Source organism: Bos indicus x Bos taurus, chromosome 25 (genome assembly GCF_003369695.1).
Source record: "Bos indicus x Bos taurus breed Angus x Brahman F1 hybrid chromosome 25, Bos_hybrid_MaternalHap_v2.0, whole genome shotgun sequence".
In the NCBI taxonomy this organism is placed as follows: domain Eukaryota; kingdom Metazoa; phylum Chordata; class Mammalia; order Artiodactyla; family Bovidae; genus Bos; species Bos indicus x Bos taurus.
In genome coordinates this window covers 6615564-6633733 of record NC_040100.1, presented here as the reverse complement: position 1 = coordinate 6633733, position 18170 = coordinate 6615564, and the positions used below count along the sequence as shown (strand labels likewise).

At 49.9% G+C, this 18170-nt stretch overlaps 1 protein-coding gene and 1 long non-coding RNA gene across 2 annotated transcripts; one reads left to right on the top strand and one right to left on the bottom strand.

The window, feature by feature from the left end:
- The first annotated feature begins 7661 nt into the window (after positions 1 to 7661).
- ACTL6B (actin like 6B) lies at positions 7662 to 17841 on the top strand. Its single transcript, XM_027527194.1, has 14 exons — positions 7662 to 7774; positions 8219 to 8295; positions 8473 to 8638; positions 8938 to 9038; positions 11861 to 11958; positions 12609 to 12703; positions 12769 to 12875; positions 13576 to 13665; positions 13832 to 13893; positions 14008 to 14122; positions 14232 to 14312; positions 14419 to 14514; positions 14708 to 14794; positions 17545 to 17841. The coding sequence occupies exons 1-14, from the start codon at positions 7750 to 7752 to the stop codon at positions 17623 to 17625; spliced, it is 1281 nt and encodes a 426-aa protein (XP_027382995.1). The 5' UTR covers positions 7662 to 7749; the 3' UTR covers positions 17626 to 17841.
- Positions 16277 to 18124, bottom strand: LOC113883462. The gene is made up of 2 exons (XR_003508652.1): positions 17912 to 18124; positions 16277 to 16735 (listed from the first exon to the last, which is right to left on the bottom strand). It is a non-coding gene; the product is annotated as an uncharacterized LOC113883462 (long non-coding RNA).
- Between the last annotated feature and the right edge of the window lie 46 nt (positions 18125 to 18170).

Genomic DNA, 18170 nt, shown 5'->3' with positions numbered 1-18170 from the left:
AGATAACCGACCAGGAAGGAGTAGGGGCCAAGCCAGTTCCTGGGAGTTCAGGTGTGCTGTGAAAAAACTCCTGCCCAGGCAATGTCCCCGCGTTGTCCAGTGGGCTGCATGACACTGTAATATCAACTCGTATTTATTGATTTCCATGCTTATTTAATCTTCACGAAAATATTATGAAGTACTGGCACTGTTCCCATTTAAAATAGTGGAAACAGATTCCTAGGGCTGCAGAGTTGAGACATGAACCAGGGCAGCTTTATCGACTTTATTGTGTGCGGTGCTAGCCTCTTGATGAACCCTGCTCTGGACCATCCCTGCAAAAGGCTGAGAATGTAAGTGCCTCAGCTTCCAAATTTACAAAATGAGACTATTGATAGCTACCTCCTCTGCAAGTCACCTTGGTTAGTTATGAGATCCCGACGGATTGGGAAAATGTTCTGGTAAGTCAATGAAGAGCTTTCATTGAGTCCTCATGCAATTTAAAATTATCAAACACTTTTCATGTAGCCTCTGGTAAAGGCATTACAGATAGTTTTCAAAGCACTCCTCTGTCCAAGGGATTATCCAAGCAAAAGTACTAGAGTGGGTAGCCAGTCCCTTCTCCAGGGGATCTTCCCAACCCAGGGATGGAACTCCGTCTCCTGCATTGCAGACAGATTCCTTACCATCTGAACCATGGGGGAAGCACATTAGTACCTCAACCAGAGATTAAACCTGGGCCCCAGCAGTGAAAGCATGGAGTCCTAATCCACTGGACCACCAGAGAATTCCCATCAAAGCACCAGTTTTTAAAGAAAAAATTTTTAAAGTCATTCTTAGTTATGCACAAATTCTGTTTATGTGCACTCACCAGTTCAGTGATATATTAACAGTAGATAATAGATGTCAATTACAATTTGGAAGGGACCTTATAATTTACTTCTATTTCCTCTTAATCTACATGTGGGCAGAGACTTCCCTAGAGTCATTTAGAAAACTAGCAGACTCAGACTAGAACCCAATTTTGTTTATCTCTATAAGGCATCTGACACTGCTTCCTCTCACTCTGGTTTCTGTGCTAATATGCTTCCTTACTTTAACTCAGTCAGCAAATATTTATGAGTCCCAGTGATGTGTTAGGCCCTGGTGATACACCCTTGAGTTTGTGTGCCTTCCTCTGCCTGCAGGGAGCTTAGTGTATAAGAAGAGACGATGGCAGACAACCACGTGCATAGCTGTCAGTACTGGCAGCTTGGAAGTGCCATTTACTGAGAGCAGAGCAGTTGGGAGGGGATATATTTGGGGAGGAAGATCAAGAGTTTTTGTTTTGTTTTTAACATTTATTTGTTTATTTTATTTGGCTGCATCGTGTCTTGGTTGGGGCATCAGGCTTCTCTCTAGTTATAGCACGTGGGCTTAGTTGCCTCGTGGCATGTGGGATCTTGGTCACCCGACCAGAGATCGAACCTGCGTCCCCTGCTTTGGAAGGCATATTCTTAACCACTGGATCAGCAGAGAAGTCCCAAGATCAAGAGTTTTAAGTTGGGGCGTGTTAGGCTTGAGGTGCCTAGGAGAGGTGCAAGGCAGAATGCTCAGCAGTGGCAGTCTAAGTAGGTCTGGGGCTCAGCAGGAATCTGGGTTGGAATAGAGCCTTGAGAATGAGTGGCATTTTAGAGCAGATGAAGTCATAAAGAGGTTCAGGGAAAAGACAAGATGGCCTCAGACCAAGCCCTGAGGAACTCCAACATTTAAAGGTCAGGCAGAGGAGAACAAGCTGCCAAAGGAGAAGCCAGCTAAGAAGAAAATCAGGAGAAGGTGGAATTCTGGAACACAAAAGAGTGTTCCAAAAAGGAATGGTACATGTTGTTGAATGCTGCAGAGAGGTGAGATAAGGCTGAACTGGGAAGCGGGCATAGGATTGACCACTGTGGAGGCTGATCCTGGCTCTGTGTGGAGCTTTTGCACTGGATACTCTGCTTGCAGCGGCCTGAGGGCAAGTGAGAAATGAGGTAGTAGAGATGACCAAGGTGGCTGAAACTTTGGGAGTCTTGGCTGAGAGAGGGTGTAGGAAGGTGCAGCAGCAGTGGGAGAATGTGGAATCAAGATATTTGTGTTTTGATGGGAACTTCTAGAGCTTGTTTAGATAATAATGTGAAGGACAATGAGGAGACAGAGGTGAAGATACAGACAGGTAGGGGATGACCAGTGGATGGCCAGTTTCTATGAGAAGGCAGAAGCTTTGGAGCACATGTGGAAAATCTGGCCCCGATGTGGGACACTTCGTCCTCCCTCAGACTGTTCTTTCTCAGGCTTCTCCTCAGCCTTTGCTGCCTTTCAGGATCTTCTATAAACACTGATTTTCTGGGATCCTGACTTTAGCCTCTTCTCACTCCAAGTTATTCACTCCAATCACTACTGGGACTTTGATTACCCACTGATTGCTCATCACTCTCAAATCTCTATCTTCTCTTTCAGATTTGTTGTCTGTCCAACTGCAGATTGAACATCTCCACCTGGATGTTTTTGGACAGTGGTGCACTGTTGGAGTCAGCTAGTGCCAGCTTGGACCAGCTCACAGGAGCCTACTGTATCCCTCTCTTCCCAACTCCTTATTCAATGAGGTCATGTTGATAGTAGTAACATCATCATCATGGTGGCAATATTTACACCATGGAAGTCAGCAAATGCTTGAGATCGAGGTTCCCCTTCCCTGCAGAGTTGGTTGTTAAAACCATGATTACACTCCACTTGTTTATAGATGTCTCATACTCAACATATTCAAAACTAAAGTAATCTTCTTCCACCCCACCCCATCCTGCCCAGCTCTGCCCCTCCTCTGAGTCTCTTGGCCCAGTTAACAGCACCACCGTCCACCCAGGAGCTTCTCGCTTCCTCATGCCCCATATCCAAAGGATAGTCAATTAGTTAGACTACAGTCCAAGCTGCTAGAATGAAGAGTCCTCAAAACTCAGTGCCTTAAGTAACAACCCCAAACTAGATCCTTCAGGATTCTGGGACATCTTGGCCCTCCTCAACCTGTGGCTTCCACTTCTGTGTCCAGTGTGGCCCAGGCATTTCCCACTACTGTATCTGAATCTTGTCTCTCAGGAAGCGGGGGGAGGTGGCATGGAAGCACAGGTTCTTTTCTGTTTAAGGACACCACAAACTTCTACTCAGAAGTTGGCCAGATGCAAGGAAGGCTAAGAAATGAAGTCTGTAGCCATATACCCAGCTAAAATATTCCTCATAAAGAAAGAAGGGAGATTGCAATTGAGGTAAGACTGGCAGTCAATGTCATCTGTAGATACAGCTTATCAATGCTGCTGCTGCTGCTAAGTCACTTCAGTCGTGTCCCACTGTGTGCAACCCCATAGACGGCAGCCCACCAGGCTCCCCCGTCCCTGGGATTCTCCAGGCAAGAACACTGGAGTGGATTGCCATTTCCTTCTCCAATGCATGAAAGTGAAAAGTGAAAGTGAAGTCACTCAGTCATGTCTGACTCCTAGAGATCCCATGGACTGCAGCCTACTGGGTTCCTCCATCCATGGGATTTTCCAGGCAAGAGTACTGGAGTGGGGTGCCATTGCCTTCTCCGCTAATCAATGCTACTTCTCCAGTATTGCTTAAATCTATCCCTTCTACAGTATGCCAACAGCTATTACTTTGGTTCTTGCCTGTTTCCTAGTCTTTTAGGATAGTCCCTCTCTAATCAACCTACCAAATAGCTGCTAGAAGATATCTTTCTACAGTGCAAGTTGGATCATATAACTTTGCTGTTCAGAACTACGCAGGGTCCAGTGGTTAAGAATCTGCAGCCAATGCAAGAAACCCAGGTTCAATCCCTGGTTTGGGCACTAAAGATTCCACATGCCTCCAGGCAACTGAGCCTGTGCACCACAACTACTGAGCCCATGTGTGGCAACTACTGAAGCCCACACGCCCTAGAGCCTGCACTCCGCAACTAGAGAAGCCTGTGTACTACAACTAGAGAAAGCCCATGCACAACAATAAAGACCCGGAGCAGCCAAAAATACATAAATAAATAAAAATTATATATATAAACCATGCAGTAGTTCCCAACTGACGCCATGCGAAGGGCCAAACTTCTTTGTAAGACACACAGGCTGGGGCTTGTCCTGTCTACTAAGAATGCCTTCCACCCTGACTCCCCTTCCACTTGTCAACTGGGAAATTTTTCATTTTCTCATTCTTAATTTAAATATTGCCTTCCTGACTACACTGTTGTTTGTGCCCCACTGTAATGCTGGCTGCATCCTGTTGCAGCCTTCACTGGACTATTTCTTTCTGGGCACTTGCCACCTGTACTGGGGGTTCCCTGGGAAGCCAGGGCACTTGGTTTGTCTGGCAGAGGACTGGGTGAGAGCTCACCAAGCAATGAACAGACCCTCACAAGATGCCAAATCATATTCAAGGTGTGGGGCCTAGGGGTCGTGACCCTACCACCTTTGTTATTAGCAGCTGCTCAGGTTTAGCCAATGTGAGAACCGTTAGATGCCTTTATTGAGCTAATCATTTAATCATCCATCGTCCAAAACAGACATTAAACTCAGTGAGAGTCACATCAAGTTATGTGAGTCATTTTATTCTCAGTGCCTATCAGATACCTGGAGAACATCAAACATCTAAGAAATGAATAGAAGCATGACAACATTTTCCCAGGATCAATACTCTTCACATACCACAGTTCAAATCTCAACTCTGGTCCAGTAGCTAAGACCCTGAGCCCCCAATGCAGGAGACTGGGGTTCGATCCCTGGTCGGGGAACTAGATCCCACATGCCAAACTAAGAGTTCGCATGCTGCAACTAGAAAGGAAAAAAAAAAAATCCTGAGTGCCGCAACTAAGATCTGGCATAGCCAAATATATATATAAAATCTCAGCTCTGTCCCTTTACCAGCTGAGTGACTTTGGGCCAGTCACATTTCCATGCCTCTGTTTCCCCTGCAAAATGAGGATGATCAGATCATTATGAGGATTAAATTACTTAATATTTGTAAAGCGTTTATAACAGTGCCTGGCACATAGCAGATGCTTTGTATTTGCTAAGTAAAAAGAGTTCAGGGATGAATGTGTCGGTCTTTGGCTATTTTTGTAGTTTCATCTTCCCCTGACACTGGTCTCTGCCACCAGCTCACATCCAACTCTCCTGTTTCCACATATGCCAGAAATGTCAACCTCCCTAGACCTTTGCTCACAGTGTTCTCTGGGTAGAAGACCTTTTCCACCTCGTTCACCAGTGACCCCTATTTATCATTCACAGTTCAGCTCAAACTTCACTTTTGGAAGTCTCCCTGGACTCTCAGAGACAGGTAGCCCCTCCCTCCTCTGAGCCTCCATTTCACTGCATTTTCATGCACATCTGAGATCCCCATTGCACTCAAACTCCTTGAGAGCAGGGATATATTTTATGCACCTTGGTGTTCCCATAGCTTGCACAATGCTTGGGACACTATAGGCATAAAGGATGTTTGTTGAATGAATGAATGGATGGATGAAATACATTAATAAACTTTAACCACTTGCATCATGCAATAGAGTATCATGTCAGATCCTATGACAAATGAAAATTGGCCACAGTTGACTGGGAGATAAGTCTAGTCCTGTAGTTCACTGTAGCTTTTGTACCAACCATGAGAGGAAAAGTCACCTTACTAGACAGACTACAGATTTCTATGAATATGTGGATGATAATATTAAAGCCTCAAAAACACGCAGGGATTTTCTTAAGACCCAATGTTTGCTGAATAGTCCTGTATCCCTAGCACTTAGCCAGGAGTGAATCAAGCCAGGAACTTGATTCTAGCATTGGATTGAATCCTCACCTCCAGCTGTTCTACAGATGGGGACAGTGAAACTTGCAGAGGGATACAGAATCATCTGTCAACTGGCTGATGAGAGATGTGAGTTCTAGTCCTGGCTCTGCCCCAGTGAACTGTGTGACCCAAGATAGAGCCCTTCTTGTATCTGGAAAAATCCCAATAAAATCTAGGCCTTATTTTCATGATCAGTAAAGTTTCCCCTGACTGGGACAGTTTCTGAGTCTGTGGTCCAGACTGGGATAGGGAAGGGAATAGTGGCAATTGACAAGATGAATTTAAAGGGGAAGTGAAGCAGCATCATTCAATGACAACCAAAAGGAGAGGTACAGGCCATGAATAGAATCACTTCTCATCCAGTGTCTTCCTTTAATTCTCACCTCAGCATTTTGAAAGATTAAGAAATGAGGCACTGAGAGGTTAAGTAAGGGGCTGTTCCAGTTCATCCAGACCACAGTTTATAGAGGCGGATGACTGAGCCTAGGCTCACTTTGGACTATTTCAGTTTCCCAGCTCCTCAGTCAGCTCTCTCCTACAGCTCACCGCTCCCACCGAAGCCTCCAGTTGGGGAAGCCAGGTCTGGACTCAGAACAAACCCTGGGAATGTGAAATGCCCCTGTCGCCAGTGGATAACGGATGAGCCAGCTCAAACCATCTGTCCTCTGGCTAAGGAAAGGTGGAGCCCTTACAGAGTGAGTATCTGGTAAGCAGAGAACTTCAGGGGCATTCAGTCATTACACAGAATCCTCTTCCTCTGCTATCTCTGGTCTTAATGCTCCACTCACCCCTAAACAAGTAGGTGGGAGTGCTCCCCACACAAGCATGTATTCATATGCACATATGTACACACATATGCATGTGCACAAGGGCTTCCATGGTAGCTCTGGCGGTAAAGAATCTGCCTGCCTGCAATGAAGGAGACCCAGGTTTGATCCCTGGGCCCAGAAGATCCCCCGGAGAAGGGATTGGCAACCCACTCCAGTATTCTTGCCTGGAGAATCCCATGGACAGAGGAACCTAGAGGGCTACAGTCCACAGAGCCACAAAGAGTTGGACATGACTGAAAATGACTAACATACACATACATGTGCTCACATATGCTGACACACTCAAACACATACATACAGACAAACACCTACACACATGCTCACATAAGAGTCTCTCCGCTGACCCAGGCTGTCAGAACTGCTCCTTCCCCTTCTCTATCAAAACTGCTGTGGAGGTGGCCTCATACTGGAAGCCCAGAAGGACTTAGTAGCCTACTAGGGGAAAACCTACTTGCTTGATAAATAACTCCTGAGAAAAACAGATGAAAGAGAGGTGAATGCTAGCTGAGAGCCATGTGTGTACATGTGTGTATGTATGCCAACAGGGACCAACGAGGAAAAGAGGGGCCATCAGAAAGACAAAGATGGAAAGAAATAGGGAGAAAATGGAGACACACCCCCTCCCGTACCTCTCCCTCCCTTCTTCCCTTCCCTGTCTCCCCGAGGTTATGGCAGAACCTTGCTCAGGAGCCTGAGAATGGCCACGTCTCCAAGAGTATGGCGCCCTCTCCTAGATCCTATTTGTAAAAGTAAAGGAGCAAGGGCGCCTTCAATCACCCCCAGGTCTTCGAATGGACAAGGAATCTCTTGTGTAGTCCTGCTCTCTTCCAGCCTGTCCCTTAGGACCAGCCTCGAGGTCTTCGCTCCCCTCAATCGCCTCCCCGCCACCTAAGGTTGAGGTGTCTGGCCCTTTAAAGCAGCGGCCCCCGGCCGGGTTATTGTCTCGCCTCTCAGCCAATCGGCGGCGCCATTGGGGGCGGGGGACCTGGCCTCCTGATTGGCGGTCCGCGCGCCCCGCCCCGCCCGGGATCCCGGGAGCTGTCCGGCCGCCACGGTGCTGATCCTGCCGCCGCCCACGGGCCGCGAGCAGCGCTGAGAGGGCACTATGAGCGGGGGCGTCTACGGCGGAGGTGAGCGAGCCTCGGGCTTCGGGATCTCCAGCCTGGCGTGGCCTCGCCCGAATCCAAGCGCCCCGAACCCACGCAACCCAAGCTCTGGGCACCCTGGGGCCTGTCACCTCTGCGATCGAGCGGTTCCAGCCCCGGGTTTGGGTCCTGCATCACTCCAACCTTCGACCCTCCTCAGAATGCTTGCGCGTACCCGGCCCAACCTCACCACCATTCAACCCGTCTCCGCCCGGCCTCTAGCCAGGCAAGGAGAGTGGCCTGAACAGGGCCACTGGGCAGAAAGGGACTTTGGAGTCTTGATCTCCCACTCCCAGGACCCTGAACTCCTGGCCGAGCTCCCACCTGACCCTTCCGGGTTGAAGGTGGCTCTGCCGGGATCTCCTCTCAGAGCAATCCATGGAGAGAGAGTTTGGGAGATAACCCCTCACAAGTTTGTCTCCCGCACAGATGAGGTGGGGGCGCTGGTCTTTGACATTGGCTCCTTCTCAGTCCGCGCTGGGTACGCTGGGGAGGACTGCCCCAAGGTGAGCCTTCCAGCCCCCTGCCCAAATCCTAGGGCTCCCCTCCAGGCTTCCCAGTCACCCAGGGCTCTCAGCGCCCAGAGAAAAGCTCTGCTAAGCGGGAATATGGGAGTAAACCCAGGGGGTGGGCTGAGGGCCCTGCAAGATATGGCTTTCTCTCCTGTCCATGCCCCGCTCCAGGCTGACTTCCCCACCACGGTGGGGCTGCTGGCCGCGGAGGAGGGGGGCGGGCTGGAGTTGGAGGGGGAGAAAGAGAAGAAAGGGAAAATCTTTCACATCGACACCAACGCCCTCCACGTGCCTCGAGATGGAGCGGAAGTCATGTCTCCCCTCAAGAATGGCATGAGTATGGGGCCCCCACTACCGGCTCCTGACACAGACCCAGAACCCACACCCCACAACCCGGGGCACAGGGCCCCACATTCACGGAGTATTCCTTGCAGCTGCCCAAGTCCCAGGGATGCCCTTACTACTTCCCAAAGCTGCCTGGTTTCTCACAAGGGTCCACCAGATTCCTGGGAAAGGGGGGATTTCTGCTGGACCTTGTCTCACTTCCCCTCCCCTGGACTTGGCTTCCCTCCTTCCTTCCTGTTTCTGGACCCCTGCCTGCCCACCCTCATCTCTCCACTGATGTCCTGGCCCCAGTTGAGGACTGGGAGTGCTTCCGTGCAATCCTGGATCACACCTACAGCAAACATGTCAAGTCTGAGCCAAACCTGCACCCAGTGCTCATGTCAGAGGCCCCGGTAAGTGCATAGTCCAGTCCCTAGTCCAGCCCTGGGGTGGGACATTCACCTCTCCTCAAGCCATTAATCACTCCTCTTTCTTTTTCAAACTTTCCTTCCAACTCTGTCAGGTTCAACCACTTTCCTCTCTCCCTGTGTTAGTCTCCATGCCTCCTTCTCTTCTCCTGCTCTCTCAACTTGCCTTTCCCCCAGTCATCCTTACACAATGCCCCACCCCCCAAGTCCCTGTGTGACCTTTTAACTGAAATTTTTGGTCAATGTTATATACACCTATATAGAATCAATTTTATTTATAAACTGCCATGCATAGCCTCTTCCTTCTATTATCCCTTTTCCAGAGACAATTGCTTTTCTCTCTTTTAGCTTTTTTTTTTTTTTGCCATTACCTTTTATATCTCTAAATATAATAAATCACTGATTGTGAATTTTTCTAGCTCTAGGTATTATCTATGGGTTTCCCACTATAGAAAATGAGCACTTAGCTCTCTTTCCTCCCCAACCCAAACCACACACATTTTTTTCTTACTTGAAGTACTGTTGCAGTTTAGGGTTGTTTTTTTTTTTTTAAGATTCAGTATTTATACTCTTATTATTATATATGCTAATCAGGCCTGAGACAGGCAATAAACTATTTATTTTCCTCTCTTGTGCAATTATTTGTTTTCTCTAGCACTGAAAATTTTCTTTGTTTTTCTTCATTTTCTATCTACTTAATAATGTGACCTGAAATTATTCATCAGTTATCTTTATCTTTCCTCAAGATATTAATTGCTTTAGGTGTTCCATCAATTTCAGCTTCAAGAAATCTCTCCAGGAGCCTACTGACCTGTTCTGTTGTAGACTAGTTAGCTTCTATGCAGAAGGTGTAGCTATAATCCTTACATCTCCCTTCACCTTCATCTTAAGAAAACACTGCCCCTCTCTCCTGTATTACAAGTCCTGTTTCCTGTGGATCATTACTCTTTTCTTGATTTTTTCCCTTGTTTTCATGGAGCACATCTTCCAGTAACTGCTTTAGAAAGGACATAAGAAGTAACCTTTTTGAGGCTTTGCATGTCTAACCTTGAATGTATAGTTTAGTTAGGTATAACGCTCCAGTTGGAAATAATTTTTCTTTGGAACTTTTTTATTAAAAAATTATTTACTTGGCTGTGCTAGGTCTTCATTGTGCCCCATGGACTCTTCAGTCTTTGTTGTGTTGTGCAGGATCTTTAGTTGTGGCAGGCATTTACCAGAGATTGAACCCGGTCCCCCGGAATTGGGAGTGCAGAGTCTTAGCCACTGGACCACCAGGGAAATCCCTTTTTATGAAATCTTGAAGGCACTTATTCAATGCCTTCCAACATCTACTGTTGCCATCAAGAAAGCCAAGGTCATTTACTTCCCGATCCTTTGATGTAACTTATTTTTGTTTCTGAGAGTTTGTAAAAGTTTCACTTTGTCCTCAGTGTTTTACAGTTTCACAATATTATATTGGTTTATTTTTGTTCATGGCTCTGGACACTCAATGTGTCTCTTTAATTTGGAAACTTATGTCTTTCAATTCAATTAAAAATTTAATTACTAAAAAAAATTTAATTACTTATTTGTTGATTTATTTCTTTCAATTTTCTCTGTTCTCTCTTAGGAAATCCTATTATTTGGATTTTGTACCTCCTAAACTGGTCTTCTTCTAATGTTTTCATCTTTTATATTTTATGTATCTCTTTCCTCTAATTTCCAAGATATTCCCTCAATTTATTTTTCAACTCTTCTATAAAGCTTTTAATTTCTGCTCCTCTATTTTTATTTTCCAGGAGCTCTTTCCTGTCCCATGAATGTTACTTTTTATTCATCTTTAAAAAATATTTATCTGTTTGGCTGTGTCAGGTCTTAGTTTGTAGCACATGTTACAACATGTGGGATTTTTAGTTGTGGCATGTAGAATCCAGTTCCCTGACCAGGGATTGAACCCAGGTCCCCTACATTGGGAGTGCAGAGTCTTAGCCACCGGACCATGAGGGAAGTCCCTCGTTGTGCTTTTGATTTGCATTTCTCTAATGACCAAAAATGTTGAGCATCTTTTTATGTGTCTGTTGACTTTTGTGGGTTTATGGTTTTCTTCTTTTCTAATTCTCCCTTTATTATAATTTTGCTGGGATCTTGGGAGAGAATAAGGGCTTCCCAGGTGGCACTAGTGGTAATGCAGGAGACTATATTACCAATGCAGGAGACTTAAGAGTTGCAGGTTCAATCCCTGGGTCAGGAAGATTCCCCTAAAGAAGGAAATGGCAACCCACTCCAGTATTCTTGCCTGGAAAAATCCCATGAACAGAAGAGACTTGTAGGCTACAATCCATGGGGTCATAAAGAGTCAAACATGACTGCCTGCATAGCCTGGGAGAGAATAAAAGTAAATGTTTGTATTCAATCCAACATTTTTACCCAGAAAGATGTTCTTTTTCAGCTTTCTTATCTCTGAGAGGATTAGAGTGGGAAAGAGGGATGTACTGGGGTCTTGTTGGGGGGGTTGGCCTGAAGTGTGTATTGCACAATAGAAAGCATTGTGCTAGGAGTCAAGAGACTGTGACTCTAGACCCAGCTCTACCAAGAGCTTTCTGTGTGATCTTGGCCAACTTCCTTCTCTGAGTTTTATTTTCTTCAGTTGGGTTTTAATTGTGATATTTCAAATTCTTTATAGTTTCAACATTCTAAAGACCTATGAGGGTCAGGGGACCTGACCTCTGTCCTCAGTGCAAAACAGGTCTGTGTATGTGGAAGGTGTATACATAGATTGGTGCCTTTCATTTCCTGAAACTTCCCCTCTTGCACTTTCTCCCCAGTGGAACACACGGGCCAAACGGGAGAAGCTGACGGAGCTGATGTTTGAGCAGTACAACATTCCTGCTTTCTTCTTATGCAAGACAGCTGTGCTTACTGCGTATCCTCTGGGTTAAGCTGCTCTGTGAGAATGGAGAGTCAGGGTGGAGTTTGTGGTGCATTGAGATGGAGGCTGGGCCTGATTCTATGGAGATAAATATCCTAGATGGGCAGACACCCCCCATCCCCAAGCCCCATTAGTGCAAAGAGCCCTTGGGAGCTGAGTGCTTTGTATCTTGGGGTGGCCAGACCAGTGGTCCTTTCCCATTCCTTGGATCAGGCTGAGCATGGAGAGTTGGGACAAGTAGACAACGGGAGCTGGGGCTGGAGAGAGAAGGGAAGGGTATATGACACTGAGATGTTCCCTTCCCATTTATTTTTCTAAAAGGATCAGCTTTCCATAGTACTCTGTGCCAGGCACTGGGGCCATATAGACCCTCATTTCAGGGATCCCATGGGACATAGAACTAAGACTAAAAAGAGAGGCTGGATATTCAGAAGAAAGGAATAGAGGAATAAAGTGTGATTCAGATAAGAAAAAAGTGGCAAAGCGTCTCAGCTGCCTTTCTCTAGCAAATGAGTCACAAGCCAGAGGGAGAGATTTGAAGACTGGGATTGGGCTGGACCTAGGAAAGTAGAGAGTAGGCCAGATCAGCTTCCAGCCTTCTTGTTCACTGCTGCTGGCTCTTTGACCCACCCTTCCCGTACCAGCTTTGCAAATGGACGCTCCACAGGTCTGGTGCTGGACAGTGGGGCCACCCACACGACAGCCATTCCAGTGCATGATGGCTACGTCCTGCAGCAAGGTGGGGCCTCGATAGGGGTCGGGGGCACCTTGAGGGACCAGGCAATGACACCCCCTCCTTTCCAGGCATTGTCAAATCACCCCTGGCAGGGGACTTCATCTCCATGCAGTGCCGAGAGCTCTTCCAGGAAATGGCCATTGACATCATCCCACCTTACATGATCGCAGCCAAGGTGGAGCCTCTGGGATGTCCTGGGCACTGACCCTATGACAGTCAACCCCCTGACCCATCAGATATCAGGGTGGGGAGCAGCCAGGCCCCAGGAGGATCCTAGGCCCTCAATTTGCAATTGAGGCATCAGAGATCCAGACAGGCTGAGGGACATGGCCAAGGTCCCACAGCCAACTGCTAGAAGGATGTGTGTATGAGGGCCAGTGTGGTGGGTTCTGGGCTCCAAGAGACCCAGGTTCAAGGTCTGCTTCTGCCACAGAAGAACTGTGTGACCTAGAGCCTGAGACTACAGCTCCTGAACCTCAGTTTCCTCCCCTGCAAAGTGGAAAAACTGCATGTAGGGCTGCCGCAAGTATTAATTGAGACCCTGCATGCAAGGGATCCGCACGTGGAACATGGGTCAGTAAAAGGCTGTTTCATTAAGGTCTGGCTTCCTACTGGAATCTCCAAGCCATCGATGTTCTCTGACCAAGGCCTTTTAGATTTCTCTACCGACTGCGTGCACAGCATCCATGGGGTGGGCTCTCCCCATTCTTTCTCCTCTAATAGGGAAGGGGGAGAAACACCTTTTCTGGGCAATAGAACAGAGAACCCGGTGCCCATTAGCTGCAGAGCTGGCAAGTGCTGGGGAGGCAGATGTGGACAGGGCAGGTTGGGCCAGTATGGGATGCAAAGGGTGATCGCAGGCTGTGCCCCTACAGGAGCCTGTACGGGAGGGTGCACCCCCAAACTGGAAGAAGAAAGAGAAGTTACCCCAGGTTTCCAAGTCCTGGCATAACTACATGTGCAATGTGAGGCACTGGAGAGGGTCCCCGGAAACCACCCCTCCAGCTCCTAATCCCTCCCTCACCGCCCTTCCCCACCATGAGCAGATGGGAGGGACAGAGGCCCTGCAGGTGGGGTGGGAGTGGGGCCTGAGAAGGGAGCCCAGCCCTCACCATGTCCCTGGGCTCTTAGGAGGTGATCCAGGACTTCCAGGCCTCCGTGCTGCAGGTCTCAGACTCTCCCTACGATGAGCAGTGAGTGGGGCCCAGGGCTGGGATGGGGGGTGGGAAAGGGGAAGGCCTGGGGCTCTGGGGGTCCTCTGGTCCTTCGGGAGCACCCCAAGCAGAATCTCACTCCTTCCTGGGCAGGGTGGCTGCGCAGATGCCCACAGTGCACTACGAGATGCCCAACGGCTACAACACAGACTACGGTGCAGAGCGGCTCCGCATCCCTGAGGGCCTGTTTGATCCCTCCAATGTCAAGGTGGGGCTGGCTGGAGTCCCTGGGTCCCGGGGCTGGGGGGAAGCTTAGGATGACAAGGGTCTGGGGAGAGGGGACAGAGGGCCCAAAGCCCAGTCACCTTTCTCCACAGGGCCTGTCGGGGAACACCATGTTAGGGGTGGGCCACGTGGTGACCACCAGCATCGGCATGTGCGACATTGACATTCGTCCGGTGAGGCCCAAGCCTGCATCTGGGTGGAGGGGTCCAGGAGAAGTGGGGGTGTGGGGGCCAGGGCAGGGCCGTGGCCTGACTGTTCACTCTTCCTCCCTGCTCTCAGGGCCTCTACGGCAGTGTCATTGTCACGGGTGGGAACACGCTCCTGCAGGGCTTCACTGACAGACTCAATCGAGAGCTTTCCCAGAAGACTCCACCGGTAGGAGCCCACCCTTGGCCAGGGCCCTGGGCCAGCCCTTCAGCACCAAGTCCTTCCTCCTTCCCACACACTGAGCCAGTATTCTGGCCACCAAAGCGGCTCCTTCCCGCTATGGCCTCCCCACTCCAAGCCCTGTCCCTTCCCACTTCCCAGAACCAGGTGTCTGCTTCCCCCAGCCCTTCTTTCTTCCCAGAGCATGAGACTGAAGCTCATCGCCAGCAACAGCACCATGGAGCGCAAGTTCAGCCCCTGGATCGGGGGCTCCATCCTGGCCTCACTGGTGAGAGGGGAGGGCCCTGGCCTACTGCTGAATGTGGAGTAGATCCAGACCGCCCCACTGCCTTGCCTACCGCCTCATTCGCTCACTGTTTATGAAAGGGCAGTCAGTGCTCCCAGAAAGGTGAATGCAATCTCAGGACACAAAGCAGGAAGTGGAGGACAGGAAGCTGGACAGGTTGGCTGGGATGAGATTGTGGTGATCTGTGTGCCAGGGTGAGCCCCTAGAGGTTTGGGGCAAGGTGATCTGACGGCCACAGGCATGTCTGAGAAGGTTATGTCCGACAGGAGTCTTTGGGGATGGGGGTATGAGCTGAATTCAAGGGGACCTTGACGGGAGGCTCTTTCTATTGTCCTAGAGTCACGGGATGGGTAGCAGTGGGCATAGGGTGGTGAGCAAGGGACAAACCAAAGGCAGCAGTCAGGGTGGTTCTGCGGCGGTAGGTGGGGAATTCAGTCTGGAGCAGCTGCTGGGGCGGGGGCAAGACATTGAGCAGAGAGGTAAAGATGCAAACTGCATCTGCCGGATGTCAGCCACACAGAGAGGGACAGCAGGGTCATGACAGGACAAGGAGGATATCGGCTAGAGGCAGTGCCCCCAAAGGGACAGAAGCAAGGGTCGGAGTGACAGAAGACTGACCCCCTGAAGATAGCTCAGGGTTGGGAGTGTCAGTTGCACAGTCGTGGCAAGCCTCCTGTGCACCTGGGCAGACAGCCCGACCTAGTCCCTGCCTTCGTGCATGGGGACAGCCGGGAAGCCAAGACAATCAAACAGGAGGTCACCACAAGGTGTGGGGTGTTCCTTCAAAGGAAGACCTGATCTCATTCAGGGATCAGGAGGGGCCTCTAAGGAGACTTCAAGCTGAGATGGAAGAGTGAGAACTCAGGAGGCAAAGCAGGAGAGAGGGTGTGTGGCCCCAGGGGAGAGCCCGGCAAGGCCACAGGCAGGGGATAGGTATTGTGGGGCCAGAGTTGAGGAAGCTCGCCTGGGCTTCCCTGGTGGCACAGATGGCAAAGAATCTGCCTGCAATGCGGGAGACCTAGGTTTGATCCCTGTGTTGGGAAGATCCCCTGGTGGAGGGCATGGCAACCCATTCTAGTATTCTTGCCTGGAGAATCCCCGTGGACAGGGGAGCCTGGAAGGCTACAGTCCATGGAGTCACACAGAGTCGGACACGGCTCAGTGACTAAGCACACAACCTGGGCTGCAGAGCAGAGAGTGGGTTGGAGAGGGCTACCGTGGTCTCCACCGTGACCCGGGGTTGCCAGCAGAGCGGATGTGGGGAAGAGAGGGTTGGAGCTTATCAGAGGTCTGACTGAGAATGTGGGCACTGTTTGGATACGAGAGGTAAGAAGGAAAGGGGTCAAGGATGAGACCCAGGATGCTGGCCGCTGATAGTGCTATCCGAGAGAAATGTAACATGAGTCATGTATGTCATTCAAAATTGCTTAGTAGCCATATTTTTTAAAAGTCCAAAGAAACACATTAAGTTTTAAGAATATATTGTAATTAATCCAATATGTTCAAAGTATTGGCTTCCCTTGTAGCTCAGTTGGTAAAGAATCTGCCTGCAGTGCAGGAGACCTGGATTCGATTCTTGGGTTGGGAAGATCCCCTGGAGAAGGAAATGGTGACCCACTCCAGTATCCTTGCCTGGAAAATCTCATGGACACAGGAGCCTGGTGGGCTGCAGTCCATGGGTTTGCAAAGAGTCGGGCACGACTGAGCGACTAACACACTTACTTATTCAAAGTATTATCATTTCAATATGTCATCAGTATAAAATTTGAGACGTTTTACATCCTCTGGATTTAGTCTTCAATATCCAGTGCAGATTTGACACCGAGAGCACATTTCATCTTGGATTAGCTGCATTTCAAGTGCTCGATAGCTCCATTTCAAGTGTTCCACATGGCAAGGGGCCACTGGATTTGGACAGGGCAACTGTAGAAGGCGAGAGAGACCAAAGAAGCAGGTTTGAGCCAGGGCTGGACGACGATGGTGACAGCAGTCATGGATACGTTGAGTGTGTGAGGTTCCAGGAGACACTGAGAACCAGGTGTGCGAAAGACAATTGAGAATTTGGGTCCGGGAACTCAGCACTGAGCTCTGCACTGGAAACTGGAGATGGTGGGAAGGGTGGGGCTTTGGCACGGTAAGCAGAAGCCAAGGGAGAGGTGACATGGTCCGGAAAGGTGTGTCCAGAAACAAGACACACACACTAACTTTCAGGCAGACGAAAGTAATCATAGAGACGGTACAGTCTAAAGTGCCGGGGCTGGCGGACCGTATTTCAACGGGGGTTGGGGTGGGGTGCCAGAGTAAAGACATCATCCCGACCTTGATGTTAGGTGGTGTCAGAATGGTGAGGAGGGTGGAGGAAAGATTTTTCTTGGGAAGGAGGGAGACTTGGCATGTAAAGCCTGATGGAGTGACAGGGTATCTGGTGGAGAGGGGATATGGAGTGTTGGAGCGCAGGTTCGCTGGCCTGCAGCTGGAAGGTCCACCTCCCAGCTCGAACCGCAGGTGCTCAGTAAATGCTCAGTGAATGCATCGGTGATTGAACGGTATGAAGCGGGTATCCGCCCTCTGAATACGAAGGAGGGAACAGGGAGATGGGGCAAGTTGGTGGTTGCAGGGGGAATGTGGGCTTGGGAGGGGGAAGATTCCGAACCTCCACGGGTGGAGTGTGGGGAACCTGCTCTCCCTCCCTCCTGGGCCTCCCTGACCGCCCTCCCGCCCCACCCACCCAGGGCACTTTCCAGCAAATGTGGATCTCCAAGCAGGAATATGAGGAGGGCGGGAAGCAGTGCGTGGAGCGGAAGTGCCCCTGAGGGCGCCCCCCTCCCTACCCACAGGCCGGCCCGCAGCCGTGGGGGAGGGAAAGCGAACGGAAGGAGACGGTTTCCCCCACCTCGGCTCTGCAAGCGCAGGATCGACAGCCACCCCCCAACGCTCCCATCACCCCCCTTTTGTTCCCCTCCCCACTTGTCCTCTTGATTGTGAAGTTTCCGGGTTAAATGGAGTAAACATGTTTTAAGAAAAAAAACGTTTGGCCTCTTTGGGGGTGGGCAGTTGGAGCAGGAGTCTGGAGAGAGGAGAAGGGAGGGCCACACCTACCTCCATTCGGAATTACACGCTGGACACTGGGGCGAAGTCTGCGGGCGGGGGCAGAGCCGCGGGATCCCGGAGGCCTCGGGTGTCAGAGGGGCCGCAATCCAGGGACGATCACGAAGCGAGTACCGGTTAGAGACGCTCAATGAGGCCGCAGAGGGAAGCCGAGTTGGGGGATGAGGCAGCCGGGGCGTGACGGAGCCGGGAGGCAGCCCCGGGGGCGGGGCGGGGCGGGGCCGGAGGTGGACCCCGAGCGGGGCGGCGA